This window comes from Pelecanus crispus, chromosome 14 (assembly GCF_030463565.1).
Source record: "Pelecanus crispus isolate bPelCri1 chromosome 14, bPelCri1.pri, whole genome shotgun sequence".
Classification (NCBI taxonomy): domain Eukaryota; kingdom Metazoa; phylum Chordata; class Aves; order Pelecaniformes; family Pelecanidae; genus Pelecanus; species Pelecanus crispus.
Window position 1 is genome coordinate 8,068,025 of NC_134656.1, and position 24,487 is coordinate 8,092,511.

A 24,487-nucleotide genomic window follows, 5' to 3' on the forward strand; every position below is an offset into this window, starting at 1 on the left:
GATAGTGATTTTCTATGTGCTGAAGATTTTATGTAACTAAAAGTATCAAAGTCTGAGTTTGTTTATGCGCAATGGGTACACTTGCATTTTTCAGTGTAATAAAATGAGTGCAGTTTAGCTCTGACATAAACTGCATAAGGGAAATTAAAGGCCCTTGTGCTTACACTTTATAATGATAGTTGAGAACTGGTTGGGTGAAATCCTTGGGGTTATGGCAGCCTCTCTTTCTTTTGGTTCGCAGGTAGAAAGCAGCAAATTAGATGTACTCCAAAGACTATGATGTTTAGTACTTTGCAAGGAAAACGGATGTAAAGGTGGTCTGGAGAAGCCACAATTTCTGTTTAGTTTTCATGTTGGTTTCTAATCTTTTTATGAAACTAGTGCCTGTTTGAAAGGTCCATTCTTGTGGATGCCAACTCTCCTTTCTAGGACAGTTTGGCACTCTGAAGCCCAGCATGTTGGCCTGCATCATCGCATACATCCCTTCAGTCCTCTAGTGTGGAGATAGTGCAATGCTAGGCAATTGAAAAGATTTAGTCTCCATCAGTCTATGTGGGTCTCTGGAAGATCTCACACCTGTATGGAGGAAAGGAGGCAGCTATTTGAAGTGTCTGTTTCTAGCACCTAGCACTTCTCTGTTTTAGTATCTTCAGATGCTAGTCCAGGGGATGACTTAAGTAGAAGTGTCTTTCCCTCAGACTGTGTACCTTTTTCTATCTTTCAAGACTGATTTTTGCAAATGCGTAATTGCAAGTATGTTTGAAAGTGGCAACTTCAAAGTCTGTGCTCTACAGAGGATAAGAAGTTGCTGCTTTTTCTTGCAAGGTACAGGGGTTTGAGCTGTGTTGGGTAAGAGTTAGATTCAGAGTTGAAATCAGATGAGAGCACTAGGGAAGATTAATGACCTTAACAAAGTGAACTCTTTGGAAGTGAGTACTTCTCTCAAATTCAGGAATAGTAAAAGAATCTCTTTTCCTGTTATTTCACCTATGCTGCCCAAAGGGATGCAACTTGCCTGTGATTGCTACAGAGGATCTCCTGGCTCTTGAGTAATAAGGAATTAAGTCTAATTTGGTAAACTCTGAATTTACCAGTTCTTTGTAGTTGTGGCCTCTGGAGATACAAAAAAAAAAAAAAGTCAAATTTGCTTTTAAGGTATCTGAAAATATCTTCTTTCAAACAAAAACCAAGACTAAACGTATAATGCAGTCTATGTAAGGTGAGACTGACTCAACAATAAAAATGTATCACTCCACCAAGAGAGTCTTTACCTGCTGTGGAGAGAACAATAAACTGTTTTGTAAGGTAAAGGGTCATTGCCAGTTTAAGTGCGTGTAACTTCTTGATTTAATGAAGTTGCATCATCTTCTAGCAGTGGTAAAATGTGTCCTGGACTTATTTAAAATAGGATCATTCTTGTGTCTTTCAGCCTTTCTACAACAGGTATTGGGCACTTCGTGTTGTCTAAAGTACACTTTGACTTTGTAGTTCCTGTGAAATTCTCTCCTAATCAGAGGGGGGAAAAAAGAGGAAAAAAATCTGGCTGTTAGAGCAGTCCTTCTGAACTTTAAAAGTCAATACTTATTTGTAGCACTTCCTCCTGTAATGCCAAGAATTAGTCTCTTTTATATTTGCTCTTGCTCAGTGGAGGAAAAACATGTGCAAAATGATGCAAGCTTATATGTTCTCTGCTTTAAAAGGAATAATTACATCTTTTGATAGAAGAGGCATTCAATGCACTGAGGAGACACATTCAGCTCATCCATCCTCTGCCAAAACACTGTTAGACATATAGCCTTAAAGAAAAAGGGACTCCACAGGAAAAGGTTTTTTGGAGAAAGGATATCCTTTGTTTCTATTAGTATAGATGTCTGAAACGGGGGGAGGGAGTTTTCCTAATATTGTTCATTATTAACTACTAGTTATTTTCCACTGGTGATTAAAATCCTGTTTGCTAGACTTCAGGGGGGAGAATGACTTGCATGTGTGTCTGTCTTATCTGACTACAAAAGAGCTTTCCATACAAAATCTTTCTAAAGTGTTTGTGGAGAAATGCCTGGATAATAACATTCTTGCATTCTGGTGTATATGTCTACGTTTCTTCAGTCCTGTTTTTATTAATATCTTAGAATCATTGCATTGGAAAGCTCTGTAGTGTTGTTAGAAGGGACTGTAACTGAGGAAAACAGAGTAGCCTCTCTCTTAGAAGGTAAGAAGATAAGCTGTGAAAACCCCTCTAAGAGTTTAAGTTCAGCATAACTGAAAACTTCAAGCCTGAACGATGGAGACTAACAAGGGAATTTAAGTTTGCAGATTTAGGGAGTGGAAATTCCAATTTGGGGTCATCTTTTATGTTCTCTTTTCAACCTTAACGTCTTCGTTTTGATCTTTTCCTGCAACTGAAACAAACAACTCTCTTCCTCCCCTTCCCTCCCCCTAAATCTCCATTTCCTTTAAAGGTACTCATGTTAGTTCTTTATCAGACTGAACTGTTAACAAACTTTATTTAAAAACAGTTTTGTACTTGAACACTTGCTATAAAAACGTGTGGATGAGAAGCAATGTTAGGTGTACTCACGTGCTCCTCTGATAACAAAGAAATACGCTGGGAAGTTGTGTTAAAATGAGTCCTTTTTTTTTAAAGGGAGTATCTCTTCCTTTCCCTAGAAAGCAACAGAATGCACAGTAATGAAGAGTAAGTTATTGGCTTCATGTAGTGTTATGAAGAAAAGCTGACTCTTCTGCTATTCTGCAAAATAATGTTTTATCTGTGCTGAATTCTGTAGCTTTCCAGTACTTAAGTCCTAGGCAGATGGGCAGTTGTACCCTTTCAGAAATAAGGTCACAGTCTATGCAGCAAATAGTGTTGTCTTCCATAGATTTAGGGCCTATCTTCCCTCAGATTGGGGTAGGAAAGGCATTTCTATCTAATACAGGAAAACACCTTATTGCGTGATGTGTGACATGTATGTGGTTCTTCTTAAATGGAGAAACATTATGTGGTTGCCATTTTTATGAGGTTTTTACTCTAATACCTGTAGAGACAAACTTGAAATTTCATGCTGTGGATTTTTGGAAATCTGACTAATGTTTTGGAGCAATTGGTAAATCAGAACCTCACAATGACACTTTGCCTCACTTTCTGACTACACACAGGAGCCTGTGAAGGCCACAGCACACGCTACTGCTCACGCAATGGAGCCATTGTCACTGATGGGTTCTGCAAACTCTACACACGCAACCTAGGACACTATAGGTACTATCTTGAGAGTTTGGAGCTCTTGAATATTGTTAGTAACTACTTGGGGATGGCATTTCTGCTTAATATCCTGTGTGTGTACTGGGTGTGGTGCAACTGGCTTAACTTTATGCAATGATACATATGTAATAAAAAAAAAAAACCAAACCACCATCAAACCCCCAAAAAGAGAGATGCTCTAAATAAGCAAAGTTCAGCCTTGGCTCACGCTTTGTTTGAAAATTTGAAGTTGTATTTGTTTATGTATGATCTACTCTGCCTATAGATGTGCCCAGACAAAATATGTGTCTATAAGGTAGTTTTTATTTGTGGTCTCGATGAGGAAAAAGTGATGTTAACTGGTTCATTAGATAGAATTAGAACTGTTCATTAGATAGAACTGGAACAACTTATTCAGGAAAAGCAAAACTTTTAGATTGAAATAAAAAAGGTGTTTGAATAACTTGTGGTTTCCAATAAGCAGTCAGCAGTATAAAATCTATTTCATTAGCAATGACAAAGAGCAGCAACCTGTTCTGAGGTATAAACGTACCAAGAGAAAAGAATGTTTAATGGAAAATGACTCTTAATATCCGGAAACTTCTTGAAACATGAGGAAAACGGAATATTTTTTTTTTTTTTAAGTGGAATTGAGAGTTATGTGAAAGTTTCTCAAGTCAAATAGACACAGTAATAATTAATGTAGTTAATATGCAGCAGCTGGCTCTCTGGGTTTTTGAGTGTGGGTTTCTTGTTCTTTGCTGGCACTGGGTTATGTAGGGCTTGAAACCTTATGAAACCTTAGTAGGATAGTGAAAGAAACTCTGCTCATCTGTTAAACTGTGGTGGCTTTGCTACTGGCCTTGAATTTAAGGATTGGCTAAGAGTGTATTGAGGTAGCTATGCCTGAGTACATACCTTCTAGCAGACAGAAAAGTAACTAAGTATCATATACTTAGCTGTAACTCTTCTAGTTTTCTCACTTCTGTTTTTAAGAAAGTGTTGCAGCAACTAGGTTAACTTCTGTAATTGTTCCAGCTTGCTTTTTACAGTTTAACAATGGTTTTGCTAGTACAGAATTAGCAAGGTGCAGTTGTTTTTCCTGATATGAGATATGCAACTTTTATTCCCAGTGCTCTGTAGTGTTTAAAATGGGAAATTCAATGGTTAGACTTTGCTATTCTCTGAAAGGTGTGTCTAGAATTTTTATTACATATTCGTGGAAATTTTGAAATGCAGGAAGTAGAAATGCAATAAAATTACTACTGATGGGTTATTTCCCAAAGAAATCTTTGAGACTGTAATATGTCGTCTTTGGTTGTGTAATTTAATAAAAATAAATTGAACTTCTCTACAGGCACTTAATTAAAATTTTCTCTGTTTTAATAATCCATTTATATGTGGCAGCTTTTTGGTGTGGTTCTTGGGTTGTGTGGCAAGTGCAATGAAAACAAGATGTTCTCATCTGTCCAGTTCAATCTTTATTTATATATGTTTTGTGGTGTTTATAAATATAATGGGTATTGCTGCAAACCTGTTGAAATATTTGACTAAAGGCCATATAGCCAAATATGACTCAGCTGTGAACTGAAATTTGCTAAATGCTCAGGCTCTGGACTGTTGGAAGAATAAAGTACAATAGATGGCATCCTGCAGTTAAGAATTTGCCACTTCTGGACAGACCACTCTAGGAAATGTTCGGGTGTGCTGAGCAAGGCGGGTTCCTCCTGACCTGCTCATTCACCTCAAGGCAGTTGCAGCAACCACTGGAACACGTGGGCCCTGAACTCTGGTGTGAGATGCATGTTGACATTAACAAATGGATAGGGGAGTCAGAAGTCAAGATTTCTTGACTTACTTTATTGTGAGGAGGGATAGTCATTCTTTCTTTTCAACCTTGAGTTAATCTGTAGGAAATTTATCGCTTTTCAGTTATTGGAAGGAAGGATTTCCTGTTTTGTTCTGTACCTTTACTGAATACCTCTGACTGATAGTGGTGTGTCCTGTGTGTTCTTTTGTCTTCTGAAAGTGGAAGACAACAGAAGAAACCCCAGGTACTGTATTTTTTTTGTTGAGCTAATATACAGACCTTCAGCCACAAATAGTTACAGTGCTTGTCAAAACTGCAGGTTGTCCACTTTCCCAGGGAAGCAATAGTATAGAATTAAGGCAACTCTTGACAGTTTTGCTGCTGCCTACAGGGTTTTGAATAACAGGAATGTAATTAATCAGCATTTTTGTTCCTCAAATCCAAGGTGTAATATCTTCACTAGGAAGAAAGGTAGGTTTTGTTAATAATGGATAAAATCCTAGTGTAGGTATTTGGTTTGTAGTTTTAGCATGTGTTAGCTTGTCTAAACAGTGCAAGCGTAAAATCATGCCTACTTGTAAAAGCCATATATCTAATCGGAGTGAAGCGTGTAATCGCCAGATACAAAAATAAGACTAGAACTTTGTAGCTCACCTTCTGACTCGAGCAGTATTCTCCTTTTTCTTCTCAATTTAAATAGAATTCTGTCTAGTTGCATCTGCAATTTTCTTCAGAGAAGCTACCTGCAATTTTTTTTTCAGTCTATAGGCACTATCTCCTGTTTATGATGGTATATCCAAGAACAATAGCTGCCTGAACTGCAAATAGGCATTTTGGATTCCTAAAACAGGAATATCTTGCTCTGCTTTGCAATGCTGCCTAGAGGATGAGCTGTGGCCAGTTCTTCAAAAGTGTTCAGAGCCTCCTATTAAAAACAGTGAAAGTTTGAAAAGCATTCAGCAGCTAACACAGGTTGGTGGAGGTGTGTAAAGTGCTTTGAAGAGTCATGGAAGAAGTCTCCAAAAGGCTTGTTCAAACCTATTGATACCTAAAAAAATTTGGATCCAAACTCCTGTTAAACTCCTCTCATGATCCGTATGTTAGTTATATCTTCTGTATTTATATGTGCAGTTGCGAGGACAGGCTTAGTTTTTTACACAGCTGAGTAATGTCTGCTTTGATACATTTAAATGACATGAGGTTGAAACAGAGCTGCTTTCAAAGGGTTTACCAGAGAAAATGTTACTGACTGATTGAGGTGGATTTTTCACACATCAGTGACCAATCTAGGGCCTTCCCTAGATTTGATCTAGGCCTGTCCCTTAAACTCTAATAATTTAAGGATGTGGTGTTTACCAAATGTTTGTATTATCCTAGGTTAGGTTTGAGTAGAAATGTGTGGTGATCCCTGCTACAAAAGTATCTCTTCTACCCTCATCTAATCTCAGGATGCTGTGGAGGATAGGGGATTGAGTGTGGATTTTTGCTGGTTTTCATCTGTTTTCTCTCTATAGTGACTTAATTCTTGTTGCTCTATCGTGTGTATGTCGTAATGCCACAAAGTGGGAAGTGTAGTAAAGCGTAATTGGCTTTTTCTGTATTTGTAGGCGCTAGCAAGGAAATAGTTGATGACGAATCTCAGCAATTCAGTACGTGGGACTTTAGGCGCTCTGGTGTTTGGCTCTGACTTCATACCCCAGAAACGCCTCTGGCATTTTTGTAAGATGGTTCTTATATACCTGTTACTGCAGAGCGCTTACCTGTGGCTCTGAATGTAAATGCATTAAAGTCTTAAGTTTGTTCAATTTTTTACCTTGCTTGGATATTAATTATTGGTGTTCAGGAGCCTTTCAAAGTTGCTGTTCATTTTTGGTTTGCAAATAAATTATTTTCAGGCAGATAGTCACCATTTATGCACATGAGCTTTGCCACAGCATGTTATCCTGTTTTGTAAAAAATACTTCTTAAAACTACAGCAGAAATAGAACAAAACGGCAAGTTGAAACATGAAGTAAAACATGCTAACCATCACCCTTTGATATGTTTTTCCTTATGTTTTACAAAAGGGAAAGCTTTTTGAATACTTCAGCTTCAAACTTTCGTTATAGCTTCTTCACCTGCCTATAGGGGGTGAGCGAAAGCCAGAAAGTCAAAACTGAATGGGGAAGGTAGAAGGGCAAAAGCAAAGGCAGCAATAGAAGCAATTCAGAAGTGTCACACCATAGACTGAACCTGCCTATTGCAAAAGATTTTTGAGTCATTATGCAGAGAGGAAGTGTTAATCATGGCAGCAATAAAACTGAAAATGTGAATAAAGGGTATTCTTAGAAAAGAGACCTTGGCTGCAGAAAATCCACATTTTGTTGCTATCAACCTCTCAGCCAGTGGCTTATTCCCTCTTACGCTCTCTGCCCTACCCTCCAAGATCCCTCCATTCATGTTTAAATTAGCATGATGAGTCTTTGGCCCAGTCTTGAAACAACTTGGGTTTAAAAAAAGCTAGGAGCTTCTTGGTGTTAGATTTGTTCATTGTCTAGACCTGGATTAGAGGACTGGACAATGAAGACGCTAAGCTCTGGAGATACTGAAAAAAAGTGGAAGACAAGCAACCAGCAACAAGAGTTTTATTCTGTATTGGCATTCTGGTGGGTTTTTTACCCATCTTCATTAGGCTCCAGGATCTTGTCTGCATGATGGTAGGAAAGGAGCTGCTAACTTTTCAAATTAAAACCAAAGAGTATTCTCAGGGCAAGGCTGTAGTGCAGTGAGTGAATAAAGCATTTGAGATGTTGACTCTATTACTCCTGGCAATGTGTTGTCATGTTTCCTTTCCCAGGTGGTTATCTTGCCTGGGCTTGACTGTTCTGTGGTAGGTAAAGGTATCCAATAGAGTTGAAGGCGTCATATCAAACCTTGGGTCTATAGATAGAGGTAGTTGCCTTTTCACTTCAGCTGGTTAAAGGTCCTGTCCCATTAACCTCCCATGGCTATTAGACATACTGGTTCTGCCAGCATTATCTGCATTATCAGCGCTATCTGCAAACGCGTTTGGGCCACTGAACTGTATAAACAATTCAAGTTCTGGTGGCTGATTTCTGCTGAAATGGTTTAAGATTTAGCAGCTTAAGATCAACTTTTTCTGTCTGACTAGCACTGCTGATCAGAAAAGGCTGGAGAAAGTAACCTCAGCTGCATAGATAGCTACCTCTTCACCTGCCACAACTACTTGTCATGGAAATCTCTGTAGCCTGAACTATTAAAGGATTGTGTTTGAATTGTTAGCCTTTCTTTGGCTGAAATGAAACAAAAGGTTTCCATTTTTTTCCAAATAAAAGCAAGGCAAAGGTGGCAGTTGTGATGAATTTTAAAACCCTACTTTGCCCATACTGTCTTCTGCTATAAGAGCTATAGAGCATGTTGTGTTTTGAGGCATATTAATTCAAGTAATGAGAATCACTGGCCAGCTGTCTTTTATGAAATAATTTGCGAAAGTTTGAAGTTTGAGTCAAATTTTTAATACATTATTTTCATTAGATATTCATGTGTTTGGAAACGTGCCTCATCTCAGAATGATTCTTTGTCAATTTATATGGTCTTGTATTAATTTGGTAGACTTTATAAAAAAAATTTGATCAAGCAGAGTTCCAAACTCCACAATACTATAATTTGACAGCCCAAAGAGTGGTGGCCATTAATTGCTGCCTAGCTGGCATTATAACTCTTACAGACTTAGAGATTTAAATTGGAGTTGTGATTAACTGTATTATAACCTTTTTTTAGTCTTGTGGAATCTTAAACCTTCCCTTTTGAGTATAATCAATGAAATGCATTTTTTGTTGCATGCAATTTGAAACTGGAAGCGTTTCTTTAAGTGTAATAGTTGGCCTATTGAATGATTTAATACTAAACTCCTGTTCAAGAAACAGTATCATTAGTTGATTTCAAACTTTGGGATGATCTACTTGTGCCAGCCCAAAATTGTCACGGCGATTGTAGATCTGTGGATGACAGTAAAAGCTTTGAGTACTTAATACAAAGATTTGTACTGATGCTTACTGTGTACCAGAACTATGAAAACTAATTCCAATCTGTCTAATATTGGGCGGTGGGGGTGGGGTGGAGAGACAGTCTTTAGCTCAACAGCCTTTAGAGAACAAACAAGTTTTACTGTGCCTCTAAACATTGGTTTCACAGGTTTGAGGAAAGGTTACTTTGGCTTGCTGCATTTACTTGTTCTGAATTCAGTAGTTTATGTATTGAAATTTGGTTTCAGCAGCTTTATGTAACTGGATAAGAGTAGGTTTAGAATAGATAGTACACAAAGTGGTGTTTTTATATAGCAGTCCTTAATACAGAAGCCCAGCTAATGGAATACAGGGGTGTTCAAGACCATGCTATTTCAACTGGGGTGGGTAGAAAAGTGAGCAGAGTGTCTTCTAGCTGTCCCTCATTGACTGTTTATTAGACATATGCCTTCTGTGTCCGAGAGCATTCAATAGTTCTGTAGCCCCAATGTTGCCATTGTTTGGGAGACAATACCTTCCTTTTCTTTTGAAAAGTCTGACTGACTGTTTTCTCTCTTCTCCAGGTGCTGGATTTCTTTGTGGCACTGAACTTGTCCTTGAGTGTATTTTGCCCAATGCAACTATTTGAAATGTTAGTACAAAAAAACTAAGTGCAACTGACTGTTTCTACCAACTTGAAAAATCAGAAGAAATAGTTTGAAAAAAAAATCCTCATCCCATCACTTACAGAACCAATGGATACACTTTCAGTGATGTGTGAACACAGATAAAAATGAAAAAGAAATAATATTTTGCTTGTGGAAAAAAAAAATTTCCTGGCAGAGGTCTTTTAGCTTAGCAGACTTGTAAGCACATGTTGGAGAACTTTACAAGTGTCCTTATTGTGATCAGTGAGCATCCCCAAAGAACTGAAACCTTACATTAAAGCACGTAATAGGGAACAGAACGTAGGAAACATGCCAACTCAGCCTCTTTTGGCATACATGGATGGACCGGATGGAATAGCCAGTACCGTTGGTGCACAGATGGAGAATAATGATGCCTCCATGACAATAAAAGGAACAAACACAATTTCTTACAAAAGCTTGCAAGAAAAGTTTCTCATGCAAGCTGAGGGATGCATGCCTCTGGACTGCATGTTTTGTGATGAGACTTTTAAACATCCTGAAGAACTTGGTAAGCATGTTTTAACTCAGCATAGGCCCACTCTTTGTGAACCAGCTGTCCTGCGTGTTGAAGCAGAGTATCTTAGTCCTCTAGATAAATGTCAAGTAAGAACAAATTTGCCTTCACCAAACAAGGAAAAGGACAGTGAAGAACTTAGTTGTGAAGTTTGTGGACAAACATTTGATGAGGCTTTTGATGTTGAGGCACACATGAAAAAGCATAAAGATTCTTTCACATACTGGTGTAATGTATGTGGAAGAAGATTTAAAGAGCCGTGGTTCCTCAAAAATCACATGAGAACACATACTGGAAAGCCTGGTTCTAGGAACAAGCACCAACAAGGTTCTGAAAGCCCCATAACAATAAATGAGGTGGTGCAGGAGCATGTAACTGAAAATATAACGTCACCTTACAAAATTTGTATGGTTTGTGGTTTCCTATTTCTCAATAAAGAGACTCTAATTGAGCACAGTAAAGTGCACACCAAAGAATCAGTACCCAATGGTGAAAGCCCCCAAGTGGCTGGCGAACCTAATGCAGAAGAAACATCTCAAAGAGAGGAATTTTTGCGATTCTTGAACTTAAGACCAAACTTGGTTACAGAAAATGATAAATCACAAAAACCTGTGAAATGGATAGCTGAACTAGATCCTTTCAACACATATCAAGCGTGGCAGCTGGCTACCAAAGGTAAAGTTGCAGTTGGTCATGGCCAAACTAAAGAACCAGGGCAAGAAGGAAGTACAGACAATGATGATTCATGTTCTGATAAAGAAGAACTCGGTGAAATTTGGAATGCAAATAAAGGTAGCCAGACTGAAACTACGGGGAAGTCAAAAGTAAATAAAAACAGCAGTTATACAGGGAATGGTAACTTATCCCAAGACAAATTGAAACATCCCGGTGGTGAAGTGCCTTCTATGGAGATGGATTCTAAATTGTCCCAGAACAAAGAGAAACCAACACACTGTTCGGAGTGTGGTAAAGCCTTCAGAACATACCACCAGCTAGTCCTTCATTCCAGAGTACATAAGAGAGACAGGCGGACTGATGGAGAGACTTCAGCTGCTTCCAGGACGTGCTGTGGTGATATAATTGCAAGTCTGGATGAAAATGGAGCAGGAGAACGCATAGAAGGAGGCTCTGAAGATGGATCTGAAGATGGGCTTCCGGAAACACTTAATTTAGGTGAGTAGCATTTTGAGCACATAAATTTGAAATAGCTGTTACTGTAGTGTTTAGGAACTCTTCAGAGCCAAAGAATGTATCTTGTCTTTCTTGGTTATCTTTTCAAAACTTGGCCAGAGAGATGGCATGTGGTGTCAGGGGAAGGGGAAAAGAGAAAAATGAGAGGGAAAGAAAGGCACCCCCGTTTTGTGATCTTTGAAGTTGTGTTGGGCCTTCTTGCAGTTACAATTTGGGTTACTGGAACTATTGAAATACTTCTAATAACAATCAGTCTAGGAAAAATCACTGTTTACTTACCACCTCCCTACCCACCTCCCCCTGCAACAGCAAGATTCTTAGTTTTGCTGGATGCTTTTGTGTTGCATATCCCTTCTTATCCAGCACATGTTTTTACAAATAGTGTTTCTGAAGAAATCGTAGCAGTTTCCCTTTTTTTCCTGCATCTTGTAAGAAAGAGCAGAAAATGTCCAGTGCTCAATACCAGCAGTTGTTAAGAACCTGAGAAGTAAAGAATAATTCCAAACTTTTTCTATCAAACTTCAGGTTGTATGTTTCTTTTGAACGGTATGTAACTTGAAAGCCTAAATGTCAGTACATAGTTGCATAAGGACGTACACGCATATGTGGACGTCATGTATGTAAGAGAGGTATATATTTAACTCCTCGTCCTTGAAGGGTTGCTAACAGTTCTCTTTGACAGAGTAGATGGGCTTAATCTGTACGTTACCCAGGATTAATTTTGCATCTCACTGTGTCTTAAAAAAACAAGTGATACTGAATGATTCCTTAATTGAAAAAGGTTGCTTGTCTGGGGACAAAAAGGAATAGTGAAAAATCTAGCTAAACTAGCACTCTTGTATGTGACATGCTTTGAGTCTGCATTTAAAGAACAAACACTTGCATAATCTCAAGAAAAGACGCAACGTACAGAATGTCCTGGCACACACGACTGACTTTTCCATTTCTGGTAATGTGCAGCCCTTTATTTTGCCTCCAGTAACAAAGGAATGGAATTATTACCTAACGTTAACTTGCTTGTTTTGTTTCTCAGTGTCTTATCCTAAACTGCAACAGCTTTCATTGTGAGATGCTGAGTCATGCTTATTGAGACATTATCTGTTTGTCTAAAACAGCTATGGCTTGTCTTAGCCATAGTTTAGCCATACTTAGCATTTCCAGTATAGAAGCTTTCCAACACATAGGAACGTCAGAGAACCGTTTTAAGCAATCTATTATGTATCTAATATCTTAGTCAAGCAAAACGTCTCCTTCCTTCTCTTTCCGCTGTAGCTTTCTACTTAGCTTTGGCTTGGATATTTTACTGAAGTTGTCTTGATGTTTCTTCAGTTCAACCTGCCAAAGAAATCATGTTCATTTGAATGGTGTATTGTGTGTAAGCTTTCTTCCCTTTCTTGTTAGACATTATGCTGTACTTGCCGCCCTCCAGTGGTAACTACTGCTGCTTACACTTGAGTGGAACCAGTTTTTAATCTGTGAATTTGTTCCTTGAATACATGTTTCACAGAATAGCAACCACTGTCACTCTCCTACTCCCATATTTGTCAAAGCTTAAGCATTAATGCTTCTAGTGGAAGAAGATTACTCATTAAACCTAAAGATGTTGTTATACAGGCACGGCACTCCATTGATTAGCACAGAAATAATAACTATTATTACAATTAATAAGAAAATCCATCTTCCTCCCTGCTTTCCTTCCCCAAAACACCTTCCTGTGTCTTGCCATGGTGCGCAGAGCAGGCTTATAGTCTGAATCCTCACGCTCACACTTACTAATTCAAGCATTCCCTTTAATAAAAGAATACAGTTTATAACCTGTATGAATTTTTGAGATGGGCCATTCTGCATCAAGTTCCTATAGGTCAGTAAAGATTTTTTGGTTTTTGGTTTTTTACTTCATTGAGACCTAGTTTTGTGTCTTGTTTGTTCTCTGGGGCTTCGTTATAGTCACTAACCACAGTGTTACTTGACACAGAAACCTTTTAAACTCTTTTGCTTTTTGATTGCTAAGTGTACAGCAGTACAGAACAAAAGGTGCTTGTAGACTGTAGGAGTTGACAACAGTTTATCAGTCTGTTTTTCCTTAAAAAAGACAGTTAAGATAGTTACTTGTAGTTTTAAATGAGACTCCAAATTTGCATTTGCTCTTCATAATATAGCTATATTTTCTCCCAAAGATAAAAATGAAGATGGTTTGGAAAGAGCAAAAGTTAAAAACCTTGGAGCCTCCAGAGAATGCAGCTATTGTGGGAAGTATTTTCGCTCAAATTATTACCTCAATATTCATCTCAGAACTCATACAGGTAAATGGGCTTCACCTTTGTGGGAGGGGAAGGAAGTCTGCTGAATCCAGTTGGATGGAATGTTTGGGTTTTGCTTAAGAAAAACAGAAGTTGCCTTCGACATTATTAATATTAAGAACAAAGTTTTCTCTAATGCTAAAAAAATTCCAATTGAAATCTCTTAGGAGTTAATTATTTACATAAGTATAAATCTTTTTGAATAGGGCTAACTACCTTAAGTACTGTTAAGAATACAATATATTTTAACACTTGAATTCTTTTTGCTTTTAGCAGTCTAGCAAAAAGCTGGTGTTTGGTTTTGGTTTGGGGTGTTTTGGGGTTTTTTTTGTTTGGTTGGTTTTTTTTAAAAAGCCTATTTCCCAAGTACTAAGTTGATTGTCTGCCAGTTGGTGCTACCTGGGAAAAAGTTGTGTCTATTTTTCAGTTCAACTTTTTTGTTTTCCATAGCCAGGCAAACTCTTTCCACTTTTGTTAATATATGTCCCTGTTTCTTTTGAAACAGCTCTATTTATAGATGAACTGTAATATTTGTGTTGTTGAGTAGTGTACTTGTGGTATGATCAAGGGCTACAAACTGTTGGAGTTGACCCACAGCGATACTTCTTGCTTATCTCTGCCAAACATATTGTCAGCTACCATCTCCATACATAGCCAACGTGTGGAAAATATCTTCATTGTAGCCAGAAGATGTCACTGTAGTTAGTAAAAGCAGTAAGATGTCGTTTAAATGATTTAGATAAGTTTGAGAATTACGAGTGTGTGGAAGAAAAAAATCTATTTTACTGTTTTGCAGTCTACATTATTCCCTTGTCTTTAATTGTATTCAAGACTTCAAATCAAATTGTATCAAACTTACTTACTGATAAAACTGTGTTTCAGGTGAAAAACCGTACAAATGTGAATTCTGTGAGTACGCAGCAGCACAGAAAACTTCACTGAGGTATCATTTAGAGAGGCATCACAAGGACAAGCAAGCTGATAGTGCAGCAGACGTGAAAAGTGACAGCAAAGTTTCATTACAGAGTCAGGAGACGGAGCTCTTGCTGGCTGCTGATGGTGCTCAAGAAACCAAAAATTTGAAGAGGCTTTTTGATTGTGCCAAAGATGCTGAGGGCTGCCCACCTACCAAGCAGCAAAAGGAAGTTCTGTCCTTGAACAATGCAATAGGCAGCACAGTCCTTTTAAAAATGAAAAATAATTCTAGGGAATTGAACAAAGGTTCCGTTTGTAACAGTTCAAACAAAATACATGAGAATGTGTCCACTCCTTACCCGGAAAAACTAAAGGCTGAGAAGGAAACAAAGGAAGCTCAGCCCAGTGTTCCTCATAAAAGAGAGAGAAAGGCTTCTGTGGCATCAGAGGGAGATGACGTCCAGTATGTTTGTGCTTTAAAGGATGGAAAAAATGTGAATGATGTGCGAGAGTGCACTGAAAACTACAAACACAAACCTATGGTGGACTCTCAAGAAAAGCCCTTGAACTTATCTATTGGGACTTCACAAGAATGTTCAGTGGTTTCAACTAGAGGCCTGCTAGCACCCAGCACCTGTCCATTTTGTACTTATAGAACATTTTACCCGGAAGTCCTAATGATGCACCAGAGGCTGATGCACAAATATAATCCTGACACCGTTAACAAAAATGGCTGTAGAAGCAAGGCTCTAGCTAAAGCCAGACGCACTGGATGCCCTCCAGCTCTGCTTGGTAAAGATGTGCTTCCTCTGTCTTTTAATTCTAGTAAAAGCAAGGCTTCCCCATCTACACAGCAAAAACTGTTGCAAACAGGGAAAGCTAAACAATGTCACCCTCCACAGAACAAAATCCCTCTCTTTTCAGTGACTGACTCAAGCAGCACAGCCCCAAGTAACCTCAAGTTTCATAAACAGCAAAGTAATATTGGAGCTCAGGCAAATAACTATAGACAACCTCAACAAGAGATGCACTCCAGTTCCAGTATGTCTCCAGTATTGGACAGAGTAAAAAGATCTGAATCTAAAGTAAAAGCTCTAAGTGTCCCAGTGTCTCAATCTGGTCTAGTAAGCAGCAGTATGAATGGGGCTCTCGACTCTCACCTAAATGAATCTGCCTGGTCTTGTCATCGAGGAAGAGACTATCTTTGTAGTAAATCTGTGAGCAATGTAAATCTAGACTATGGTGAAACATCTTCTAAACGAATGAAACCTAATCTGTTAGCTGTTGACCATATTGACTCTCCAATGGCTAATTACAGAAGATACGAAATGAGCAGATTTCGTGTTGCAAACAGATATGCAAATCTGCTACCTCAGGAATGTTCTCGCACCAAACCTGCATCCTCTGTTTTGCCAACCAAACAAGGGCTTCTGAATTCAGATGATGTTGATCCTCCTAATGTATTGACTGTTCTCAAACCTTATGAGCCGTATAGCTCTGGATCACTTTACAGTTCTTGTGGATCTAGCAATGGCCAAGTAACCAGCTCTACAGTAGAAGGTACTGTATCTCCTTCCTAGCTAAATGTCTTACACCATTACAAAGGAAGGTGAATGAAAAGGGCGTACCCACCTTGAAACAGAGGAAATAAAGCTGTACTTAGCATTTCACCAAGTCCAGTCAATGCTTGGATTTAAAATTTAAAATCCAGGTTCAGCAAACTCCTGGCTTGGGGAATTAGGCATGGAAGGTCTGAATTTTAAAGAGGGATTTAAAGTTCTTCAAATTCCCTCCTCCCCCCTGCCATGGGTCTCTGATAGCAAACATGTATTGTTTGCTCACCAGAGCACTCCAGACGTGCTAACTAATCCAGGATATGGAGTGAGCCTTTCTGCTTAATGTACAAGAAGTCTTGGACCATCTGGAATATTAATAAAACCTCTTACAAAACAAAAAAAAAAAGCTGTCACGGACAATTGTTCCCTTCAATTGCAGAAAAGGATGTATTACAAATCATAAAACTGATTTAAATCTTATACCTCTGTTGTTCAATGGGGTTTTATAATGTTTAGTTTTTAGTAGGAACAGAATACTTTGTTAAATCAGGACAACATATTTTCTGCTCTTCTAGTTATGGTGTCTCATTGCACTAAGTAGTAATGCTTTGTGGAAAATTCTGGGGCTAGCAGAGGTAAATGTTTTGTGATGTATTTGGAAAACTTTGGTACTTTTATGAAATACGGGCTTTTTGTGTTTTGTTCTTAGTCAACATTTTCAAAACTTAGCAGGAGGCCAAGATTAAAAGGTGCTAGGTGATATTTAATCAGTTGTCTGACTATTTGTAGAAGATGGTATTTATGACTTTGAGCTGAGGTCAGTATGGACTTAGCTATAAATATAGGACTGAATTTTGAAATGAAGATCCTATTATAAAAATGAATAGTGTGTGTGTGCTGTGTAATCTTAAAGTCTCTGCTTAGTTCTTAAACTCTGTGAATACTCCCATTCTCTGGAGGCAGTAAGATTATTCTGAAGTAGTCTGGGTTCATAACAAGCAGGGGTGTGTTACCTTAGGTCACACCAAACTGCAAAATACTAAATCTGCATTTAGTTATGTGGCAAAAAAATGTGTTTGCTAACTCTGTTCTGGTTTTTGTTTGCTTGTTTTAAGGTTGTGGGCTTCATAAATATTCAGGCTTGCTTAGTGGGTTATGGAAGGATGAAGGAAAGTGTTACTGTTCTGTTTCCAGTCTGGGTAGGGAGTGGATAAAGGAAAAGCCAGCATCACGGTTGACTCACTGAAGTGGTTGTGAAATGGAGTTAATTCCCAGTTTCATGAAGAGTGTTGTCTGTGTACCATGCACTGTACCATGAATTGCTATGAAGAATGTAAAATGGGCACTGGGTTATGCATAGAATGCAGAGGGACGGGCAGAAGGACAAATGTTGTTGCTGTCTCTTGTTTCCTAGTGATCTGAGAGAATGAAATACATACAGGTTTTTTTCTGAGCACAGAAGTCATTCATGGAGTTGTGGAGTTCACAGTGCTTTGCAAGACTTTTTTTTTTTTTTTTAACTGATGGTTGATAGCAGCTGAGAGCTTAAAGTGTGATCTCAACGTTTGGTGGAAGACGGGACTGTCCTTAAGGACTAAACTGTGTTAATTTGCACTGACAGAGGATTTGTGCTTCATGCTGTTGCTATCTGTTGAGCAGATAAGAACATTTAGGATTTTGAGGGAATGCTCTTGATGTTGTATAAAACCCTATTAATTTTCATGAAAACAGGAAGGGAAAAGTTTAAAAAGTCTTGCAGCTTCAACCAGCTGGACAACAGTAGCCTGTACCCAAAGGACTAGGTGGGCAGTGTCTTGCTCCTGTCCAGCATTACTGTACGTTTGGGATAGGGAGATTCTCTTATTTTGCCAGTAGTCTCAGTGAGGTTAGCCTATTGAAGTAGCAGTTGATGCAATACTATTTTTAAACAATTACTTCATTGGAATCCACCTTGTTCTTCTTTTGAAAGCTCCACCTGTCTGCCAGAAAAATCTGTGGTAGGCTTTTCTTCCTCTTCTTTGGTACAAGTCTGGAGACAGTAGCCTGTAGTCAAGAACTTTCTACTGTTTCTTGTTATTTAGAGCTCTCAAAACTATGGCTGCAACTAATTTGACCGTTTTGTTGTCATGGAAATAAAGATTTCATTGTTTGTTACACAATGCTGTCTCAGGGCAAGAAAAGCAACTTTTTATGGCTGTTACCTACACTGGAAAGACTTGTGAAACAAGACCCCCTCTGTGGGTTTTCTTAGCAACTTCAATAAAAGCCCCGTGCAATAAAATGTAGGCTTTTAAGGCTCATTTCCTAGTTTTCCAGCCATTCTGCTCAGAAGTACCCAACCCAAACCTTGATAGTTGTTTGAGAGGGTGGAGGGTGGCAGATGGGCAAACTTCTCAGTACTAGAGTTTTAATGTGGGTGGAGACAGTGAAGATGAAAGTTTCTGCAAATCCTTTTTTTTGTTAAGGAGCTGAAGTATAACTGTTTGTCTAAGAGTTGCAACTCCTCAGAGATGTATTTTGTAAGATCATATACAAAGTACTGCAGGTGTAGACCTACAGGTTTCTGTAGTCTTTTTATTGAACTCTGGTGGTATTAAAAATCATGATGTCAAAACCTTTTTTAAGGGCCTGTGTGCCTTGTGGCAGCATTATTTAGGTCCTATGAACATGTTATGTCGCATGTTAAATGCTGGATCAAGTTGTCATGAGAATATGTTCCACTTGGCAAACTTGATTAAAGCATGATGCCTTCCGTTATTGCTTGTAAGCTCTGCCATTCTGTGTTGCCCTGAAGAGACAGGAACATTCTGAAACCACTCAGTTTGTGTTATTTTCAAATTAGTTGCCTTTGCAATGGCAACATGCTATCAAGGATAACCTGTTGGCTGATTGATCTGGCAGAGGCTGCAAATTAAAGACAATTGCTCATGACACACTCCAATGGCTTCGTAGATTCTGTTGAAATATTAATTTAGCCTTGCCATTTTAATTTAATTAAAGCTTGCTAGGTTTTTTCAATGCTGCATTTAAAGCTTTCATGGAATATGGATGGCAGTTGGGCTTTTTGTATCCTGTGGGAGTAATGATTCTTGACTTTTTTCCTTAATTTTATGAAGTGTTTTTGACTGCTTGCTTAAGCTAATAAGACTTAATATGGAACAGGCATTGATTTCACATATATAAATCAGAATTAATGGTCTCAGATAAACATGAAATTAACTGTATACTAGACTGAAAATTGCTTAACAAAGGTCTTCGAGAAAATATATATTAACACTCTTTAAAGTGTCACAATTGCCATATAATCTATGATGGCAATAATGTGGTATACCTGTTTTTCCTCTCATATTCAAAAAATTCAATTTTCAAACATGCAGAAACTGGATACATAGGCATCACGCTATAGAGCGTACTGCAGCACTTAAACCTTCTTAAAATGAAGCCTACTGTATGATGAGTTAAGCAAAGATACTTATTTCTTGCAAAGGAGCAAAATCTGGAGAGATGGACATCATCTGTGTACAGCTTAGAACAAAGTTGTTAAATTAATATGTCATTCCTCTTCCATTGTTTTTGTTCTGAATACTGAATTTCATATAATCTTTTAATAGGACTAGGGAAATCTTGTCTTGGGGCCTGCTTGTGAGATGATTTGTGGTAGCATCTGTGGTGGTCTGGGATTCTGGATGCTAACATAGACCTGCTCGCAACTGAATGTCTAACCAATTCGATTAGCAGGAAATAATTCTAACTCCTGTAAATTTATTTTTGTCAGGAAAGAGATCGGTGTCATACCAACACTTATCTAGCAGCGTGCTACAAAAGCGAAGTTACGAAAGTTTCATTGGTAATGCACACTTTCGACCAAGTGACAAGAAGACTTAATCATTTACTTCAAGAAACGGTAAAAAAACCCTTTTGAACTAATTGTTTCTTAAATGTTGCATTATGTATTCATTACATCAAAGGTTGCTGTGTAGCATGATGATAGGTTATGAAAGTCTGAACCAGAACAGCTGAAAATACAAACTCTCCCTCTCTTACAAAGTGAACCAAATACTGGTGTAGCAACATTAGTTATTTTGAATAGTGGTGATAGATTGTATAAAAAAAATGCATAGATGCACCTTTTCTAAAAAGTGGAAGGGCTAACAATAGATAAATATATTAATTAGTTAAAATACCAGTGGGAAGTGTTCACCGAAAGGGCTTTCCCCTTAAGTCAGTACATGGGGGTGGGGGAAACATCGTGTGGAGAACTATAAATGAGAGGAAGTCCCTGTTATCACAGTTCATGAATCCTGTGAGAGGTTATGTTGGTTAGTCCTTCCTGAAAAGGTAGACATTACTCATTTTACAGCTTCTGAAGATTGTGAGGATTGCTTCAAACAAGACTCTTTGGTGGATTATTTCATAGGGAAGTAAGGGTTTCCTGATAGCTCCTTGACAGTTTATCTTTGTGTACTGGAGAGGTTGTTCCAAATAGCTTTTCCTTTGTTTGACTGAGGGGTGGGTGTAACTTCTTAGGGAAACAGGTCAAGTGAAAAGAATTAGCCTGGTGTTCTGAATTCCCATGCTGTGCTTCATCTCTTCAGTTCTGTAGCTGTATCTCAGAACTTAACAACCCCATTGTGTTTGCAACATTCTTAGCTGCTAAGGAGATAAGTACTCTATAAGACTATAAATAAATATGTCTGTATGCTTTTTTTCAAACCCAGAGCTACAGATAATTTTCCTCATTCAAATTTAAGGAGATGTGTCTTGAATGCTATAGCACCTGGACCAGCATGCACTATTTTATGGAAAGATTTTACATATCTAGGGAGCAGAGCTATCTCGCGTCTAGTTGACAGCTTTTAAAATACTTCACTTTATTTCTTTATATTCTTCTAATCTTACTGCTTTTGTTGTCCCCCTACTAAGCATATTTTTGTCTAGTTCTGCTTTTTTTAAGCTAACTCAATTTCCTGTCTGTATTTCTACTTGGGGCTTGAGTATCTTCAAAAGTAGACTTGATTGCCAGCTTTTATTTGGCAAATAGAAGGCACAGACCTTATATGGCAATATCAGTTTCTAAAGACACTTATGCAAGGGCGTGGAAGAAATTCCGTTTACGTTTTAAAGATATGCCTCACGACAAAAACCATGTTGTACTATTTTATAGTTCTAGATCACAAAACTATTTTTTTCTTTTTTCCCCTAGGTCTAAGGACACAAGTGCATTTTATATGGAGTTATACCTGTAGTTCATCCTTTGAAGAAAAATGAATGGTGAAAGCTACTGAACTAAGCTGTGATTGTACTGTATATAAAAACACTACAGTTTTATAATACTGGTTCTGTTAACATTTGTACCAAATAGCCATAAAAAGTAGTCTAAATAATTGGGTTATGAAGGTGTGTGGAGAATGTATATCTTGACATTGACTTTTAAGTATTTTTCATTAGAATTAATTGACCAAATATTAGGTAGGAATTATATTTTTACATACTTGAGCGCTGCTGAAGAGTTTCTCTTGGAAAGAATATATAATCGTTGCACCTCAGGTAAACTGTAAATACTGAAGTTTAAATCCTGTTGGCTTAATGCTCCTTTTTCATAAAGGTGAAAGTTTCTCATCTGTTTGTTTGTTTTTTTTCCTGTTGAACTATGTTAGTTTTTTAAAACAACTTCCAAATAAACTGTTTGAAACTGTCCAGTTTATAAATGTTGTGAACATCAAAGCAACGGTGCTGACATTATGCTGATCTGCCTTGTATATGTTAGGACCATAATGTGTTGGAGGGATCTGTTTCCCTGGGGTTGTTTCCAGCATATTTTTAAATGCAAGGATGAGGCAATACTTGACATTTGGATTTCAGTGTGGCGTTCCTGAAATACGGTTGGATGTTTTTTCTTGGCATTGGTTGCTGTTCTTCAGAGAAGCCTCTTAAACGAACATCTCTACCAACGTACAAACTTTTACAGCAGAAAACACCTAGGACTTGCATGAGAAACGATACTAATCTAAATGTTTCAAATGTTTAGTTTTGTACTAAACTCAATACAGTTACATTTAGAGGAAAACTACTTTGCACCTTTGTCCAAACTGTAAAGTCGCAAACAAACAGACTTGCAATATGAATATGGGATCTACAGATGTCAAAAGGGATGTGGCTATGGTGTAGCCTGCTTGACTGTGCTTGGAAGCTTCTTGATGTCGAGTTTTAGCATCTACTGGGTGCTTAAAATAAGTGAGAAATAACCTGTTAATGGGAGAATATCTCCTTTTATTTTTTTCATGAAGACAACAAGAGTTTTTTCTAATGCACATGCAGTTTAATTTTTGTAAAGGGAAGATGGCCAGTTACCAGCCAGTAAAGCAGAATTGTTGCATATTTTGACTTGCCTTCCTAGTTTCTTCTCATAAAGCCTGTAGTTAGGAGTTAATTTCTTCTGTACCTGGCTTTGACTTCCATATATTTAGTAAAACAAAAAATGAAAAATTTTGCACTGTTCATTTTGCTCTCTTCCCTCCATACAGCAAATGTAAAATAGCAAAACCTACAGACTCTTGTTTTTTCATTACGCAACTTGAGATGTTCCAGTTGTATGTCTTAGTTCCTGTATATGGGACCTATTTTTAATGTCTCTGTAAACTGGCGATGTAATGAAGTGCTGTGTATCAGGAAATTGTACACTATTTTACCTTTTTTCCTGTTCATAAGCTGAGCCATATGTACATAATCTAGATTTTTTGTTTTCCTAGTTTTGCACTTTTATAGCCTATTTTTTGAAGATGAATTCACTTGGAAAATGGTTAATCTATTTTTTTGCGTGATCTTTCGATGAGTCTTATAGAATGCATGCTGTAACTATCATCTGTGTACCTTACGGGGTTCTGCGATTAAAATGTACAGGGCTGGTTTTTAAGATGTTTCAGCAGACAGACCTAAGACTTGTTTGTTTTTAATCTCCCTTCATGCTGGTACAGTTTCCTTCAAGGCTTTTTTTGGTAGGTATCTTAGGGTTGGAATAGAAAAATTAACATGAAGACTCTATTTCATGGCAGCACAGCCCTGTGCTTCAGAATACACTTTGCCCATCAGTATTAACTATTGGGATACTACTGGTTTTGTATGTTTCTTTGAAAATAACAGTGCATATATAGAGGTACAAATCGTTGATTTTTTTTTTGTTTATGTATTTATTTCATTCCATTTTTGGTTTATTTTAATTGTTGAAACCGGAAGTCGTCAAGCAATAGGCACACATTACTCATTTAATTTATGATGTATTTCACTTTAGTTGAGTATATTATTACGTGTGGATGTAAATATAGACTTGGTGTTTTGCAAACCTGGTTTCTGTGTCTTGCTTTTAAAGCTTAAATGAGTTGCCTGGAATTTCATATTCACTTGACCTTTTGTCATACTTGCACTGCTGGGGGAGGAGGAAGGAGGAGATCCTGCCAATAACCAAAACCAAACTCAGGCCCTGTTCAGTTGCTTATATGAAAATACTGAGTCACTTCCCAGAAAATCCATCTGTAAAGCTTAAGAGGAAAACTCGTAAAATTAGAAGAAACAAAGGTTTCTTCATTTCAGTTATTTTCCTTTGAGAAAGGAAATTGAATTATTGTATGCATTCTTTCTGGTAATAAAATTATGAGGGGAGCATGGATTTGTGTGTGTGTGTGAGGCTTCAGAATTTGTATAGGCTTAAACTATCTTTGAAACCAAAGATGTTCTGAAAAATTTCTAGGTCTGATGTGTTCTTGGAACTCGACTGAGGTGTCAGACCTCACCAACACCTCTGACCATACCTCAAAACTAGATTATGAGCTTGGAAGACAGCTAGAAAAGACTTGTCAAAGGCAACTCATTCTCAAGAGAAAGGGAGCTCATGAAGTGAGATCCCCACATAAACCAACCGCATTTAAGGACACTTATGTGAGCAACTGCAGCCTCATTGACATCACAAGTTAAGCTTTTGATTCCTGTGCTAGGCTGGCACTTGTTGCCATGATAAGGTTTGTAGAAGTAGGTTAGACTAGTTTCTTGACTTAAGAGAAGCTTTTATCCTTCCCGACAGTACTGCTTTTAAAGTGGGAGCTTAAGAACAGAAGGATGTGATGTGTGGATCTGTCACTTGCTCTGCAAACAGCGAGTTCTTACAGTGCCTGTGGTGCACAAATGAGGGGTCTTGGAGTCTTTCTACTGAAGACGTTCAGCTAGGCTCAGGGTAACGTGACTGTCAAGAAATCTCTGTGCAGTGCTGAATGACAACG

General features: G+C 38.0%; 1 protein-coding gene across 4 annotated transcripts in view; it reads left to right on the forward strand.

The window, feature by feature from the left end:
* Positions 1 to 23,539, forward strand: part of ZNF217 (zinc finger protein 217) — a 28,747-nt gene extending 5,208 nt beyond the window's left edge. For 3 of the 4 annotated variants that reach the window (XM_075721407.1, XM_075721408.1, XM_075721409.1), the window contains exons 2-6: positions 9,637 to 11,428; positions 13,624 to 13,749; positions 14,629 to 16,221; positions 19,993 to 20,121; positions 21,421 to 23,539. In XM_075721407.1, coding sequence (XP_075577522.1) covers positions 10,030 to 11,428; positions 13,624 to 13,749; positions 14,629 to 16,221; positions 19,993 to 20,102 — 3,228 coding nt within the window. In that variant the 5' untranslated portion in view covers positions 9,637 to 10,029 and the 3' untranslated portion in view covers positions 20,103 to 20,121; positions 21,421 to 23,539. The remainder of the gene's footprint in view (positions 1 to 9,636; positions 11,429 to 13,623; positions 13,750 to 14,628; positions 16,222 to 19,992; positions 20,122 to 21,420) is intronic. The other variant, XM_075721410.1, reaches the window with a different exon arrangement.
* Positions 23,540 to 24,487: the final 948 nt, after the last annotated feature.